The sequence below is a fragment of the Akanthomyces muscarius genome, chromosome 1 (assembly GCF_028009165.1).
Source record: "Akanthomyces muscarius strain Ve6 chromosome 1, whole genome shotgun sequence".
In the NCBI taxonomy this organism is placed as follows: domain Eukaryota; kingdom Fungi; phylum Ascomycota; class Sordariomycetes; order Hypocreales; family Cordycipitaceae; genus Akanthomyces; species Akanthomyces muscarius.
This window is the reverse complement of record NC_079241.1, coordinates 6,654,241-6,670,216: the sequence shown is the minus strand read 5'-3', so window position 1 is coordinate 6,670,216 and position 15,976 is coordinate 6,654,241. Positions and strand designations below refer to the sequence as shown.

At 55.9% G+C, this 15,976-nt stretch overlaps 5 protein-coding genes across 5 annotated transcripts; 3 read left to right on the top strand and 2 right to left on the bottom strand.

The window, feature by feature from the left end:
• Positions 1-1,727: 1,727 nt before the first annotated feature.
• On the top strand, positions 1,728-2,546 carry LMH87_007264 (uncharacterized protein; the record flags this gene model as incomplete). Its single annotated transcript, XM_056192324.1, has 2 exons — positions 1,728-1,986; positions 2,035-2,546. The coding sequence occupies 2 exons, from the start codon at positions 1,728-1,730 to the stop codon at positions 2,544-2,546; spliced, it is 771 nt and encodes a 256-aa protein (XP_056060555.1).
• Positions 2,547-3,905: 1,359 nt separating this feature from the next.
• On the top strand, positions 3,906-4,364 carry LMH87_007263 (uncharacterized protein; the record flags this gene model as incomplete). The annotated part of the gene is made up of 1 exon (XM_056192323.1): positions 3,906-4,364. One exon carries the CDS (start codon positions 3,906-3,908, stop codon positions 4,362-4,364), a length of 459 nt encoding a protein of 152 aa, XP_056060554.1.
• Positions 4,365-4,819: 455 nt separating this feature from the next.
• Positions 4,820-7,890, bottom strand: LMH87_007262 (uncharacterized protein; the record flags this gene model as incomplete). The annotated part of the gene is made up of 4 exons (XM_056192322.1): positions 4,820-6,311; positions 6,360-7,098; positions 7,149-7,668; positions 7,720-7,890. The coding sequence occupies 4 exons, from the start codon at positions 7,888-7,890 to the stop codon at positions 4,820-4,822; spliced, it is 2,922 nt and encodes a 973-aa protein (XP_056060553.1).
• Positions 7,891-11,048: 3,158 nt separating this feature from the next.
• On the top strand, positions 11,049-13,897 carry LMH87_007261 (uncharacterized protein; the record flags this gene model as incomplete). Its single annotated transcript, XM_056192321.1, has 8 exons — positions 11,049-11,118; positions 11,173-11,192; positions 11,244-11,344; positions 11,393-11,617; positions 11,668-12,961; positions 13,497-13,557; positions 13,619-13,685; positions 13,780-13,897. The coding sequence occupies 8 exons, from the start codon at positions 11,049-11,051 to the stop codon at positions 13,895-13,897; spliced, it is 1,956 nt and encodes a 651-aa protein (XP_056060552.1).
• A 235-nt stretch (positions 13,898-14,132) lies between these two features.
• LMH87_007260 (uncharacterized protein) lies at positions 14,133-15,970 on the bottom strand (the record flags this gene model as incomplete). Its single annotated transcript, XM_056192319.1, has 2 exons — positions 14,133-14,228; positions 14,285-15,970. 2 exons carry the CDS (start codon positions 15,968-15,970, stop codon positions 14,133-14,135), a joined length of 1,782 nt encoding a protein of 593 aa, XP_056060551.1.
• Between the last annotated feature and the right edge of the window lie 6 nt (positions 15,971-15,976).

The following is a 15,976-nucleotide window of genomic DNA, read 5'->3' as shown; positions in this document are numbered from 1 at the left end:
ATTCGCACTTGAAGTAGGAAACATTGTGACGAACCAGACATGTTCCATTGCATGACCATGGCGACCTACCGGGGGATCATGGCGTTTGAGACAGCCGGCAGGGCAAGAGTGCTGATAGAGAGAGAGGATGAAAGCGCGCCGAGCATCCGTAATCTGTCCGTACTCTGTTGTGGGGGTCTCGTAGCAGCACAACGCAGCGCGTGTGACGCATCTCGTCTTTCTCCCATGTCTTGTTTGCAATACCCTCGCCCCCTACACTCTCTTCGACCCCTGTTAGAGAACAAGCCTGGGGGCAATAAGGCTGTGTACTTTCCGTCCACGGGAGAATACTCGTTCCGGGACGCAGGGCGGATGGAGCGGCAGCAGTGACTGACGGGGACGAGTACGGGGGCGCGGTCGGAAACCGAAAGAGCGTGGGAACAATGGGATTTAGGACGGAGGTGGTGGAATTTGACGCTATTCGCAAGTGTCTTGGGTTGGTCAAACGAGGCTTGGGTTGCGCCATGTTCTTTCTGTCTTGGTGAAGGGGGGCATGCGGTAAACGAGCCCGACCGGCCGAGAAGGCCAACAAAGGCCAACAAAATGCAGTGAGGAGTAGCAACAAATGTCGCGAAGAGATAATTCCGAACAAAGGAGATAAACTCGTTGGACCGAACGCTCGCGTCGAATCCTCGTGTGGCGAGCGAGCGGTGATCCTCGTCCAAAGGGCGGCGAGCTGCTGAATGGGCAGAGTTGCGGAAGCGCTGGCAGGAGAGGCGTCTGGTTGGCTGTTTGACGGTCCAGAGCACTCGGCCCCAGTGAAGCCCGTTCAGACCCCTGACAGAGCGCTCCGCCGTCCCCTGGAGGGCCCCACTAGACAAAGACTGGCTTGGGCTTGCACCTACCGGAATAGACAGGCCTTGGCGCGTGGCTGGTAGCCTGGTAGGTAACGTTGGCCTGCAGTTAATCTGCTCCGGACCACAGAGCGCCAGCAACAGCAGCAACACTGGGGCAGTAGTTTCTGACACAGTGGTACCTACCTGTTCGGAGTTTTAAAGTAATCACATCAGTCCTAGTGTAATCATTTGTTTGGTTGGTAGGCAAGCTGCAGCTGGCCCTGTAACTTGTAACAAAACGCTACTCAGTCCAGTAAAGCGCACTGCCCCGGCAGCAATGAATGGCAGGGACAAAGAAACGGGCCCCACCCCCACTCACACCTGGTGGCCCTGCACTGCCGATCGAATTTGGTTTCCATTTTGCCCTTTTGCCCTTTTGCCCTTTTGCCCTTTTGCCTTGCCCAGCCAGCCCAAGCCCAGCCTTGCCAAGTCGCCCGCAGAGAGAAGGCCAAGCCACAGGCGGGCGGCTCACCAACTCTTCCTTCACTGGCCACTGTAGACACTGTGCTCCCGTACTCCCGTACCTACCTAATTTATGCCGCTGCCCGTCTTGGCTCGTCATCACTCTCTGTTCGTTTGCTGGCTCCTGCTCATCTTATTACTGAGTACTCCCGGCCTCGTCCAGTGTCTCTGCTATTTAACACTCCCACCCCCCCTCCTCCCGTTTGCCTCTTTCCTTGTACCTCCATCAGCATTCCATTGTTTCGTTCCATTTGCATTGTTCGTGCGCAAACTTGTATTTCTTCTCAGCCATCTTACCATACAGCTCAGACTCGCTTTAGCTGCTGTCTGCACTCACCGTTTGCGCCCAACAATACAACACAGACCGCGCATCGCGCCCAGCAATACGCCATGTATCCCAAGGCCCTCTTCGCCATCGCATCGGCTGCCCTCATCGGCAACGTCGCCGCCTCGGAAGACGCCAAGATTGTTACCAATAACCCCCACGACGTCAGCTTCTCTGCCACGCTCCCCGACAAGCCCTTTTTCAAGGGCGCCGACCTCGTGGACAACGTAGTCGGGTCTATTTCTGCCACGGCCCCCGAGAATGGTGTTGGCACCAAATTCACCGTCAAGTTTGCCAACTTTCCCAAGTCTGGAGGTCCTTTCAGTATGTGGCTTCGTGAGCTTTACCTCGCTGTTCATGCTAACCGTTTAGTCTACCACCTCCACGTCAAGCCTGCTACCGGCGGCAACTGTACCGCAACTCTTGGCCATCTCGATCCTACCAAGCGCGGCGACCTGCCTGCCTGCGACTCGTCCAAGCCCGCATCGTGCCAGGTCGGTGATCTCAGCGGAAAGTACGGCAAGATCACCTCGGATCCATTCATTGCCGAATTCACCGATCCTTTCACTTCGCTCGAGGCCGGCAACGCCGCCTTCTTTGGCAACGCTTCCTTTGTCATTCACTACGCCAACACCACTCGCCTGACCTGCGCCAACTTCGAAAAGATTGATGAGCCCGAGTCTGAGGATCCCGACTGCACTGATGGCCAGCCCCATCCCACCGGCGGTTACACCTCTCCCACGCCTTCTAGCGGCCTGGCCACTTCCACTGGTGGCTACCTTGTTCCCACCGTTACCCCCACGGTTCCCGTTGTTGCCGGGGCTCCCAAGATGGCCATTGCCGCTCCTCTTCTCGCCCTTGGTGCTGTCGCCATGATGCTCTAATTGCGCGATTGCCGAATTTCTGAAGTTAATTGGGTTAAAATAATGGCGTTTGGGATATTTAGTAATGCTGCGCAGAGTGCGCATTGTGTAATAGGACTCACACGAGATACATACTTGACTGTTTAGTACATTAATAGGAGTATACAATTGACCGGTCACAGATTTACAGTAGCTTGAATCTGTGTTTGCGGCGCCCATGCGGCGTTAGGTTGATGTACAAAGCTTGGTAATTATGGCGCCCAGGCAGACTCGCCAAGACAAACTGATCGCATCAAGAGAGGTCGAAGTAATCAACCACCACCAGCTGAAGGTTTATAAATGTGATCTGGCCTGCCTGAATGCCGCGTTTATCGCTAGCCGGCACGTATTAGCTAACCTGGCAGTCCCATCGGGCTCACAACACGCAAGCGTGTTACCGACATCCCCATCCCTGATCCGAGACCTTTGAGACACGAATACGCCTTCCCGCATCGCCACGGAGGTTTGCAGGCCAAAGTCGAGGGATTTTACTCCCACCTCGGTAATTTCGGTTACTTTTGCATACAGGGGTTTCTTTTTCTTTCTTTTATTACATTAAAGTGCTGCCAAGCCCACGCTCATCTGCGGCGCGCCAGAGCGTCTCATGTCCGTAAAGCGCCCAAAGTCTCTTGGACATGCCAGCTTGAAGGTCTTTTGTGCAAAGCCCGCAGCACCATGCAGATCCGGCTGCCAGTAAGAAAAGAATGAGTGAGCACACACGTACAACATGTGTTTCGGCAGACGCAGCCCCGATGCAATGCATGTAAGCCGATGCGGAAGGGCGGAGTCTCAGACCTGCCGCCCAATATTCGCCATCATGTATCGGAAGCTGCAGCGGCCGGACGGGTGGACGGAAGCATGTCATATCAGGCCGGGCGCTCATCCATCAAGTGACGGACACATGTTTTTCTCGGCTGGGGTGTTGCAGCAAGACTTTGGCTGGGGCGAGACGGCAGAACGGCCAAATACAGCTGCAAAAGGCACGAAAAGTAAAGACATGTTTGGGATGACTCAAAGTGTCTTGCAAGAAACTGGATAGTCTTTTCATGACCAGATCACGGCTGAGAGATGTCAAACTTGCGGGCCTTGGATAAGGCGGGGAGAGTCGCCGCCCGACGACTGTCCAACAGAGGGGAAAATACAATATTACAGCTTGACTTGACAATTCTAGACAGACCGAAAAGAATCGAGAATGAGACAATGTATCGACTACTTAAAGAGCCCTTCCCGCATCGAACATACACAACAACGCAAACAAGCTTAGCCCTTCACTTCTAGCACAGCTTTCCCTTCCGTTCCGTCCAGGAAACACACCCACCACATTTACATACAGAACAAATCATGAAGTCTCCCATCATCTTCACCACTCTCCTCGCCGCCGTCCTCGCCGCGGCCGACATTGACATCTCCCCCGTGCCTTCGCCGTCCCCGCCGCTGCCCGCCTGCGGGCGCGTCGTGGACCTTGCCGTCCTGGCCGCCCAGACGGCCGTCAACAGGGCGCTTCAGCCCTTTGGCATCGCCGAGCTCAAGGACGCCGTCGACGCCGGCACCGCCGCCTTCAAGCGCGAGATTGGCTGCGGCGGCGCGGCAGCCACCCCAGAGGACAGCGCCCGCCCGGGCCAGGAGCCGCCCGCCCAGAGAGACTGCAGCGGCGTGGTCGACAACGCCCTCGCCGTGGCCGTCGCGGCGCTGAAGAGGGGCTTCCCGGTTGTCGGGGTGCCAAAGGGGTACGACAAGGGCGTCGAGGAAGGCGTCAAGGCCTTCAAGAAGACGCTGGGCTGCAAGGAGGCGGCTGCATAGATGTGGATGGATGCGCGCTGGGTACAAGTCATTGAAACGGTCCTGCTTTCTTTCCTCGCATATCTGAGAATAGACGACGAGAATAGCATGGCAGCATCTCTGATGCACTCCCATTACTGATGCGTTTCCAAGTTCTGTTCCATGATTGCGCCACGAGTGATCACAGAAGCGACAGTGACAGAGACGAGCTTACCAATTGAACAGCGCTGCAGTCAAACAGCAATTTATATAGCGTAAAACTGCATTGTATTTATTTCTCCAGCGCACATGATGCAAACCAAGGTGTACTGACGTGAGCTGCTTCTAATTTGCGTTTGCGAGAATGCCAGCTTCAAACAAAAATCAAATTCCTCTTTCCCATTTCCAAACTTGGTATCGTCAACCACTAAATTAAACGCAATTGTCTTGGCGGGGAAAAGCATAGGATGGTATCCATAAACATCGATGCAACATTGCTAGTACCAGCTAGTATCGACGGAAATATTATTGGCCGAGTTGAGCATGGCGTCGAGCTCGCTCACACCCTCCCTTTCGAAGACGTTCATGAGCTCCATCTGCTGCGACTGGGACAGGCTACCCTGGCGCCCGGGCATGTAGCCGTAGGGCGAGAGGTTGTCGATAGGAGACGCCATGGTGGGCATGCCAGCCATGGCAACGGCGTTTTGCTGCCCAGTAGGGCTAAATGCGACGACGTTTGAGTCGACACTGAGGGCTTCGTCGAGAAAGCTGCTGCTCATCTGACCAATGGTGTATGGTGAGACAAACTGCGGCATCGGCGCGTACCAGTCGCCGCCGCCCGGCATAGTTGTGGTGGGCAGGGGCTTCTGCTCCGTCAAGCCCGGGCCGGCGCGTGGCATGGCGGCCGGGTTGCCGTGGCCCATGTTCTTTGGCGGCGGTGTCATGTGTGGCGTGCCGCCGCCCGTCACCATGGCCATGGGCGTCAGCGAGGCTTGCGCCATGTTGGGAGTGGTCAAGTTCATCCCGGGCGGTGTAAAGGCAGAGTTGGGTGTGGTAGCAGATAGGCTGGTCGGAGGAGCGAGCGACTCAGGAGGTGTCGGCATGTGGTTGCTCATTTGATCAGAATGGCTGGGGGTATGATGTTGCGATGGCGGCTGCTGATGCTGTCGTTGAGATTGCTGTTGGTGCTGCTGTTGTTGATGTTGGTGTTGGTGTTGCTGCTGCGGCTGAACTTGCTGTTGTTGGTGCTGGTGATGTTGCGGATGATGTTGCTGCTGCTGCTGGGGGATAAAGGTTGCGGGTTGCTCCGTGAGGCCCTCGCCTGGCTGGCTGATGTCAGGTGGAAAGTAGGAGAATCGACGCCCGCTGGAGTCGGTTGCCGGGTTGCAAAAGATGGAGTTGGATCGGAAAGCCGGCTGGGGAGGGGGGAAGTTGGGATCAAACGTGTAGGCATTCATGGATTCAGGGGGTGAGTCAAACGCCCAACCGAATTGAGGGTTGAGGAACTGGAGCTGCGATTGGCCATCGGCCCCTTGACTTGCCATGGGCGGAGATGCCATGTCCGTGCCATTGGAAGGGCTTGCAAAGGAAAACAAAGGATTGAACTGTCCATCCTCGTAGCTTTGCAAGCAGGCTTTTGACAAAATGGTGTACAGCTGCGCTGTGGCTGCCGCACCCGGCCAGCGCGCTGAGCAGCTGTCCAGCGAGTCCAGCCCAGAATTGATCAGTTTGTCGGCCTCTTCTCTGCCATGCGCTTGTCGGACATCGGGATAAGAAATAGACCACAATAGTGTGTTGAGAGCCGTAGAGAGATTGAGCAGGAACATCCAAGTCACGTCCGCTGCTGACGTGTCGATTTGCTTCTTGTATAAGGACAGGACAAACGCGGCGCTGTCGAAACAGATTTGAGCGGCGCCAGCAGATGGCTTGGGTACCTGAGGAGAAGGCCGATACAAAAACAAGCGGGACTGATGATAGGATGCAAAGTACCTGCAAAGGATTAGCAATTATTCTGCATTCTGCATTCGGGGGACATACCAAGCTTTGGTCCAGGCAATCTCGTCCGGCCTTGACTTGACCCATTCATCAAGGCGTTTGTCTATACTTTGATACCATGGATGCGCATCATTGACTGGCTCCGGGCGCTTTCTTTCATACAAAGTCCTTCTGACTTCGCATTCAATGGCGCGCAGTCTATACATGTGTATCGTGTTCGTTTTTCTGTAGTCGTCAGGTCCGGCTGTGATACCATTTGCGGTAATGTTCTCGTCCTTGACTGTGGCAAACCAATCCACGTCCAGGCGGTCGCCACCCTTGGCGAAAGATGATGGGCGGCCCATGTAATGCGAAAGAGCGAACTCGAATGTAGCCACAATCCAGACAAGCCGTCGTCTCATGTCAATCGTTTTGGCATCCAAGTTGTAGCCAGCTGTGATTGTTTTCTCCTCGGCAAGGCCCTCCTGTTGGCAGATGCGTACAGCGAGACCCATGACGGCATAGACTGGATTCCGCGCCGGAGTGTGCAGAGAGTATGTGGCGAGCAAAACGAGGCACTGAAGTGTTTTCAAATCCTTCGGGCGCACAACGTCCTTGAAATATTGCATAGCTGCCATGTAGTAACTGTCCGCGAGACCTGCATACTGCTCCATCTGTTGGAGAGAGACGCCAAAAACCATGCGAACGATGAAGTTGCGGTACGGGTCCTTGTCTCCGCTGTATACGGCATCAACATCTTGCTGAAAATCCTTCTCGTGCAGCACTGGCCAAGATAATTGTGCTACAGGGGGTTAGTTTACAAACATAAATAGTCGCAGAGCCAAGTCTTACTTTTCTGGTAAAAAGCATCAATGAGCTTGTCAGCAACGACTCGTTTAGGCAGACCCTCAGCAGGAACCTCGGACACCATCGGGTAGCTCTTCTTATGGCCAGTGAGGGTCCCAGTTCCAGACATCTGAATAGACTGCATGCGCGCTTGCCGCCTGGCGCGGACTTCGGGAATCAATTCGCCAATGCTCTTGGAGTCGGTGAAGCGCTTGGCTTCTTCCATCAGGAGGCGAGTCAACGCAATGCCACTGCTGGGTCCGAGATAGCGAGGTATTTCATCATTGTTGCTTAGGCGAATCATGCCACCCGGACGAACAATGTCTTCACTGCTCTTGGGATAATCGGCCGCTTCGTCGGTGTATTGGTCGAGCTCTGCCTCTAGCGCGCGGACTTTATCCTGTAGCTTGATGACATAGTAACGATTTATCTTCCGACCTTTGGCGGCGTCCAGATACTCGCATACAGAGCCGGATCGTTCACATGGAAGACAGCGGGGAAGAGTGGGATCACAACGTGTTTTGCGCTACACAACGGTCAGTTGAAAGGAAACGGTTAAAACTTTGGGAAAACGAACTTGTCGGCAGCGGCAGCATGCGGTCAAGGTATGGGCTACGCGATGTTCGGATCCCTCGGCGTCTGAGAGCTCGTCGACTTCTGCCGACTGTCCCATGAGTGGGTTGAAGCCAGGATTGGCTCGAGGCGGTACAGTACCGAGCCCTTGGCGAAAGATGTGCGCAGCGTTCATGATTACAACGTATGGAAGCGCCGTTTCTACCGGTGACGCGGTCCGGGATTGCAATCAGCAGTTGGGTAGATGGGTGCGAGGCCCTCTTTCCTTAAGCGCAGAGGACGGGCCGAGGCTGCGGAATAGGCTTGGGATGCGAGCGCAATCTCCAGAGAGTCGCAATCGAGAATAGAGACAACAACCAAGAAGCACAGTGCAAGCGATGCTTTCGTCACTAAGATAACGTAGAGGCGTCGATGGCAAGTAGAGTGGCTCTCATCTCAGTGTGGTAGAAGCTGGTGGCGGAGGGGCGGAAGGGCAGAGTGCGCCGTTGGCAGTACGGTACCGCGTGACAGCTGGGATATCGATGCGTGCTCTGCGACGAAAACACGGGTATCGGGTTGTCTGTGGTTGCGTTGGCGATGCGACAGCAGCGTGAAGGCCAGGCTGTTTCCGTATTGTGACTGCGTAATGGTAACGTGCGGGTGATGTGAGGACTGGGATAGGACTGTGGAATGGAGGTGTGACCCTGAGACAAGACGGCTTCCGGGAGCGGGCAGTGGCAGGAGCAGTGGCTGTGGGGTGCAGGTACAGCTGTACCTTACAGTGGCCGGACAGAGACTGGTGGGCGGCTTTGGCTCTATTGGCGGCTCTGGCTGGTCTCTCGAGTCGAAACTTCAGTACCATTCAGCACAATTATGGCGTGTTTTAGTGGTACCGCTAGTGGATGACAGCAGGGGCCACAGAGGACTTGGTGGGGTTTCTTGGGGGCCCTTGGAGGGGCTACAGCGCTCGGGTGCTGGAGCGAGTCGCGGTGTAACGATGGGTAATCAAGGTAAGTGGTAGGTACATGACCGTGTGTGATATGTTGAGCGTCACACTGGTAGACAATACCTAAGCACACAACACTAATGCTATTGCCGCGATAATGGCTGCCCAAACACTCATTGAACGCTGCAGATTTATTGTGATGTTACGCAGTCTTCAGCAGTCAAATACTGAGTGATGTCTACCTTACAGCTGAAATGATGCTGACCTAAGCTGCCAGCTGCCAGCTGCCAACTCCTCTAGGTAGGATCGCCTTTCCCTGTGGGGTGCGCAGCAGGACAGCTTCAAACGACGTCCGTCTTACCGTCAACACACACCACGCATCTGGCCGTCGCGACTACGGCGCGAATCTGTTTTCCGGAACGTTTCCCGCAGCCTGTCAGCCGCGATGATGCTGACATTTATATGTTGGGCTGACCGTGAGCTACGACCACCGCTTGGCTGATGCTTGATGAATCTAGGCCAAATTAGCCCCGAATCACAGGCCGGAGCCGAGAACACCGATCAACCACCCGACAGCGGCAGCATCAAGGGTGCTGGCTGCCACTAGTCGCATTCGCCGAGGCCAGTCATTGGCGCGGGGCTTGACAGAGGATGACGAGCTTGTCTTTCTCACCAATCCCCGAGCGACGGGCACGGCCGCTACGTAGTATTCCATGGCCGCATCGCTATCAGTCCATATCTCCGTTTCGGAAGTGCGGCGCGCAACAGTCCGGCATGCAGCCACTTGTACAGATCTACACGGAATGGCAAGAGGTAAGGGAGCCAATCGGCAGCATCAAGTCGGATTGGCGGGCACCCGGGAACTTGCAGACTCGGCCAAGAGATGTAATTGGAGCGGATTGCACTCCGCATCCTCCGTACCTGCTCGCCGGTCCTTGACTATCTGACCCAGGCTTGGCGTACGTGGGATACAGGCTGTTGGTGCATTTTGACGGCAGCATTCTACCTACCAAGACGTGATGGCAACGAGTCACCAAGCCGAGTCTCGACCACTCGGCAATATGGCTGTCTGTTGAGGTTCGCTGCTAGTAAAAGTTTGCGATGGCAGCTAGCAACGCCACAGCGAGCTCCAGCAGGACTGCTAACCTTGGCTGGCGATGAATGTATGGGTCACTGGTGTTTCGCGCAAACCCTATTTCATGGTCATTATTACGTTACGTCTTGAGAAAAGGCGCACCGCCACCGAAGCCCGGGATCCAGAAGCGGTAAATCGTAGGACATGGTCGTGACGGATTGAGTGGGCGAGGTCGATCGTGGCATCATGACTGCAAGAAACGAGCGACCTGTCAGTCTGCCCGAGTCGCCATGATGCCCGTGTGGGAATAGCGCCGCGGACGGCGGAGACTTGTCACGGCCACGGACATTTTGCGCGGAGAAGAATCATGCCCAGTTGGGCAGACGAAATGGCGCTACGGGACGCTATTACCATCTGTCGTGGCAGACTGGGCGGGCTAGCAGCAGACTGCACGCGGCGACCAGGGATGGCTTGTAGATGCCAGATGGAGCCAATGTCTTGGAGTTGATGTGCTTAGCTCAGCGTGTGTACCCTCGCAGCAAATAAATGCGCAAAGGTACATCTTTTAATGCGGGTGGTGCGCGCAACGCAGATGATGGCCGCAGTGCCTATCCTATCCATCCATCCATCCTCTGCGGATCGCTGTGACTGGCAAGTTACCTAGTCTGGTGCAGCACTTTTTGTCTGTGCCTGTGCCACTGCCTGTGCCACTGCTTCTGCCACACCGGTCTTCACCTTCCATTTCCATCACCCATTCATCCTCTGTTTATCCAGCTCTTCATCACCCCGCGCATCCTTCGCCTTGCCCTCATTCCGCTCTCGCCGCCACCATCGCCAACTCGAGCCAAGCTTGCCACAGCTCCTGCATTTCTTTTATCCAGCTCGGCTTCGGCGCTTCTTTGCGCTTTTGCCGCTCTCGTGCCAGTCTTGGCATCTGTGTCACCCCCAACTTGCGGTGCCGCGCATTTCCACCACCACTTTACTCGACGGCCAGCTGGCTCGCCTGTCCACGTCGTTCACGCCGTCCACACCGTCCACGCGCGCGCATAGATCTACGCCATCTCGAGCTACTCCATCCCGGTCATTGCCCTATTTCGAACCGCCGCGCCACGAGCGCTCTTCTGCCGTCTTGCTCTCCAGCTTCGACGGTCCCGCCGGCAGCGTCCGCGCCTATCGCCCACTCCTCAGTGACATACCTCGTGCCGTTCTGTCGCACTGAAATCTGTATATCGTGTCTCTTCATTGATATTATCCGGGCCATCGACTGCCGCTCGCCCGCGGTGTCGCAACGCCTCCATCATTGCCCTGCTCTGCAATTCGCTAGCTTCCCGCAATGCCCCGCAGTAGCTTCTCTCGAAACCCCCTGCTAAGGGTATCTCGCCCAGTATCGGCCTGCTCGCGATGTAAGCTTCTACCTGCTGGCCATAGCTTTTTTGCGTCTGGCTAACTTTTACTAGGTCGATCGGCCAAAGTCAAGGTCCGTGGCGAATCATACCCTCCGCGCCGAACGACACCTAACGTGATATAGTGCGATGGAAAGCTTCCGGCTTGCACAGCCTGCGAAAAGGCCGGCAGGGAAAGCGAATGCTCGGCCGCTAACGATCAGTTTGCTAGAGGCAAAGAGAGAAGGTGAGCAGCACTACTTGCTAGCCACGAAGGTATTCTAACTCGCCTCAGTTACGTGGCCGCGCTCGAACTGCGCGTCGAGAAGCTCGAGCGCCGTCTCCAATTCGCAAAGTCGCGCAAAGCCTCTGTGGCTAATCACGAACACGAGGTGCCTTTTATGCATGAAATGAATCGCAAAGATTCGCTAGCCCTTATCAAAGCCGCAATTCATCGCAAGGCTGCCAGAAATCGCGAAAACTCAGACGTCAATTCTCTTATATCCGACTTCGGTTACATGTAGGAAGCCCTGAGCTGGAACTGCTATCAATGCATGCTGACATGCCCAGGTCTGTAAATGCCGTAGCTAGAGACTTCGAGCCAGACTCCTTCAATGTGACGTTCGCCGGTCTCGTTCTTACTGCGACTATGAATAATGCGCTCCCCGCGTCCACGGAGCCAGACCTCCCTCCGAAACAAGTCACCCACTCGATTGTGCAATACTTTATGACACACATCTACACGCTGTTTCCATGCTTCTCCGAAACGGCGTTGTTGACGGTCATCGGCGATCTCTACCAAGAAGACTTCCGTGTGATACGTGACTCCGACTACTGGCTCGTGTACATGGTTCTCGCCATAGGCTACACTGCCCAGAGCCACCAGATCAACGACACAAACTACGAATGTGGCGTGGAATACATTGTCAAAGCGTTGAAATACGCAGACCAGGCTCTCATACCTGGCAGCGGCACACAAATTCAGTCTCTGTTGCTTCTAACAATTTATTCCCTACTCGACCCGGCTCATTTTGATAGCTGGCATCTTCTTGGCTTTACTGCTAGAGCCTGCATCGACTTGGGATTCCATCAAGACCCTCCCACATCTTCTTCCTCTGACCGCACAGCGCTTGATATCCGTCGCCGAATCTTTTACTCCGTGTACGCTCTGGACCGCGCCATCAGCATGGTACACGCGCGCACATTTTCTTTCACCGACGATTCCATCAATGTGGCTTTCCCGGCCAGCCTGTCGCAGCAGCGAAAGCACTCCCTTTCGTCCGGCTCCATCGGGGCTCCCCAGTCCACAGATCCAGCCTTGCTGCTATTCCAGCTCCGCCGTGCCCAGTCATTTTGGTATCAGGAACTATATCAGTCGGACCCAACACCCCTGGCCGACCCTACCACGTTCCTTTGGCAAATGTGTCTCGACATGCGCGAATGGGGCGAAAGCCTGCCGGACTCCCTGCCCCTGGGAATTCGTCGCATGTTTGAGCAGGAGCTTCGGTACAGCTATGTGTACTGTATAGCCCCCTCGGTTCGGGCACCACAGATTACAGATTACTCTCGCACACTCATCTTTGAGTATTCGCTCGAGTACCTCAACATTATGCTCGAGATTGCCCGCACAGGACTCAATACCGCGTTTTACACATACCACGATGCCTTGAAGGTGTATTTTATGGGAAATCAGCTTTTGGCCGTGCTACGTGATGCCGAAGACGTGCTCTTGTCCGGACGGCCTGTGCCAGCGCCTCAGCAACGGCCAGGCTGCCCGCCCGCGCCACCCATCCCGCGACGCACCGTAATGCCCGCCAACAACGCCAATGATGCGCTGGAACGCAGCCTGTGGTGTCTCGAGCGGGTGCACGAAACCCTGTCCAAGTACAGCCAGCGGTGGGAGGACGCGACGATGCTCAAAGACAGCTTCCAGCAGATTTCCGCTGACACGCTGCGACGCCTGCGCGAGCTCCATGCAATGCGCGGCATGCCGCCTCAGCCTCATCACTCGCCGCACCAACAACAGCAGCAGCAACTTCACGCGCAACACCACTCGCCGCAGCAGCACTCACAGCAGCAACAACAACAACAACAACAACAGCAACAACAGCAACAACAACAACAACAGCCACAGCATCATCACCATTATTCCCAGCAACAGCAACACCAGCAACACCAGCTGCACCAACAGCATCAGCAACATCACAACCAGTACCTTAACGGCGCACCGGTTAACCATATATCGCCTGTGCAAATGGTTGCCGTGCAGCCGCCGCCGCCGCCGCCGCAGCAGCAGCAGCAACAGCAGCCGTGGGTGGGCGTCAACGTGTCGCAGATGATGCACGGAGGGCCGCATCAGCCGCAATAGATACCCCGCAGGCGATTATTTATAGACGTAGCGGCCTACTCGATACAGGAACTTACTTTATTGGACAATACGAGTGAAATATACAATACGATGTTGGTCCTTGCATCAAACGCCTACATGTGCAGTAGCAGTCATCTTTTGACCGTATCCTAGTTGTCCCCATTGCAGGCCAAACCTGGCCAAATAAAAAACGCAAGAGCAGGCAAAATAGGCAGAAAAGGTACATTTATAAGCCACATGCGGTTTTTTTTTTTTGCGTCATTAAACCCAAAAATAAAAGTAGAAAACAGTACAACTAACTTGTCGAGGCCAAGAACAATGAAATGGGTCTTTGCACGCCTCTCTCCGTGTTTCGACCCCCAGGAATCAATCCATTCCATCCAACCCTTTCCTTACCCCAATAACACCCATTTGTTTAGACGCCAAAAATAAAAACGAGACTTTGTTTGCAGAATAAGAAGAAAACACGCACAAAATAGAAGAGAGTAGAAAAAGAAAGATTGTAAACCCGCGTAACATCTCTTTTTTTTTTACATTGTCCACCTTTGCTTCGGCGTAGTTGCTCTCTCTCGCGCTCTCTTCTGCCGGATTGTAAATCGCCAAGGACCCCCACCATCTTTCAAAACTATTATGCTTTACATTTTTTTCCCTCGGATGCTGGGATCGTTCAGCCAGCACGGACGTCTTGTAAATGTAAATTCTTCGTTTGGCGAGGAAGTTTGCGATCGCGCTCGTACAAGAAGCCGCAGTTGGCGCAGAGCGTCTGCCGAAATCGTTAGTAACCAAGTAAAGGAGGTGACAGGGCAAGTTATAACGTACTCTAGGACCTGCTGGACCATCTCGGACAGCCCACACGCTGGATCCCCAGATGCGGCAGTGCAGACACCGCCAGTTGAAGCGCTCCGCGTCAGTAAGCGCTCCGCCGCCGCCGTATCCACCGGCATCGGGCGTGCCCCGGCCACCGGGCGTGCCGCCTCGACCGAGCGGGCTGAGACTGCGGAAGCGGCGCTTCTTCTTGGAGCGCTCGCCGCGGCCCATCCGCTCCTCCTCGGGCTCGAATGGCGTCGCCGGCGCGACGCCGGCGGCAAACGGCGTCGTCCCCGTGAGCATGCCCGTTGTCGAGCTGAAGCGCGCCGTCTCGCGTCGCAGGCGGCGCACCTGGCGCTCGCGGTCGCCCTCGCGCTTCTCCATGTCCTCCTTGCTGAGAATTTCAATCTTGGGCTCCCAGTCCTCGGCGAGGTGGTCCGGGTCGTAGCGCCAGCCGGCCTCGGTGCCGAGCGCGGCGTCGTTAGGCAGCTCCTGCTGGAGGCCGCCCCAGCCGGTGACGAGGCCGCCGACCTCGCAGGCCTCCTTCTTGAGCCGCAGGACCGCTTCGTAGATGGCGTGCGTCATGGCCGGCACCCACTCGCCGTGCAGGCCCAAGTCGGCGCACGTCGTCTTGGCAAACGCCTCGGCCGTGCCGGGCGGGTGCAGTAGCGACCACTCGAACTTGTCGCTGTACAGCATCGACGACATGTTGAGGTTGAGGTTTATGATGCATCGGTACGTGTCATCGGGGTTGAAGTCGTCCGAGTCGGGGAGAATGGCCGTCGCTTCGGCCGTGGCGGCGGGCACACCGGGAGCCTGTCCTGGGATTGGCGTGGCTGGCGCGGCCGCCGGCGCCTGAGATGGCGTATCGGCCCTTGAAAGGTAACGCGCAGCAGAGTATGGCGAAATATCTCGGGTCAAGGGTCGATCCCTCGTTGTGGTGCCGTTCGTGGGTGGTTGCGCGGGATGCGCAGGCGCAACAGGCTGATCGGTATGGAAGAGAGGATGCAGCGCGACACCCGCGTACTCCTCGAGCTGCGTGCGAATCTGCTTGCTGATGTCGGCGGCAACAATTTGCCTGTTGGGTAGGTCCAGGTCTTGAGCCAGCGTCTGCGCAAACTGATCCGTCGTGATCAGCGTCTCGTGCAGGTTCCAGCAAAAGATGTCTCGTAGCTTGTAGGGCACCGTCATTTCCTGTTGTCGGTACTGCGGCAGCGAGAGGTCGACGCCAGGTGTGTTGGGTGGGGGAAAGGGCGGTTGTGGCACAAAGGACGGGACGTCGAGGTCAATTCGGATCGGTATCAGCGTCAGGGGTAGGCTGGACTGTGCCGCATTTTGCTGGTCGCTGCGAATGGACCTTGTTTTTCCCATCCATTCGCGCCAGATGGGCTGGAGGTAGACAGGTTGAAGCGTGTCCTTGCCCGTCTTGCCGGACCAGTCCTGGCCCTTGGACGAGTCCTGCGTGCGCAGGCTGCGCAGGCCGGTGGGCCGTCGTCGAGGATCGTCGCTGTCCTCGTCAATGTCGTCGTAACCGTCCTCGGCATAGTTGATCATGGTAGTGCCGCGCTTGGTCGTACGGGAAAGGGGGTTGACGCTGGGCGCGCTGGGCAGCACGGGCGTGAGCAGCGAGTTGTTGTATGCGCGCAACCGCGGCGCATAGCTCGACTGGAACGCCTGGGGTTTTGCTCGTTCCATCATGGGCGC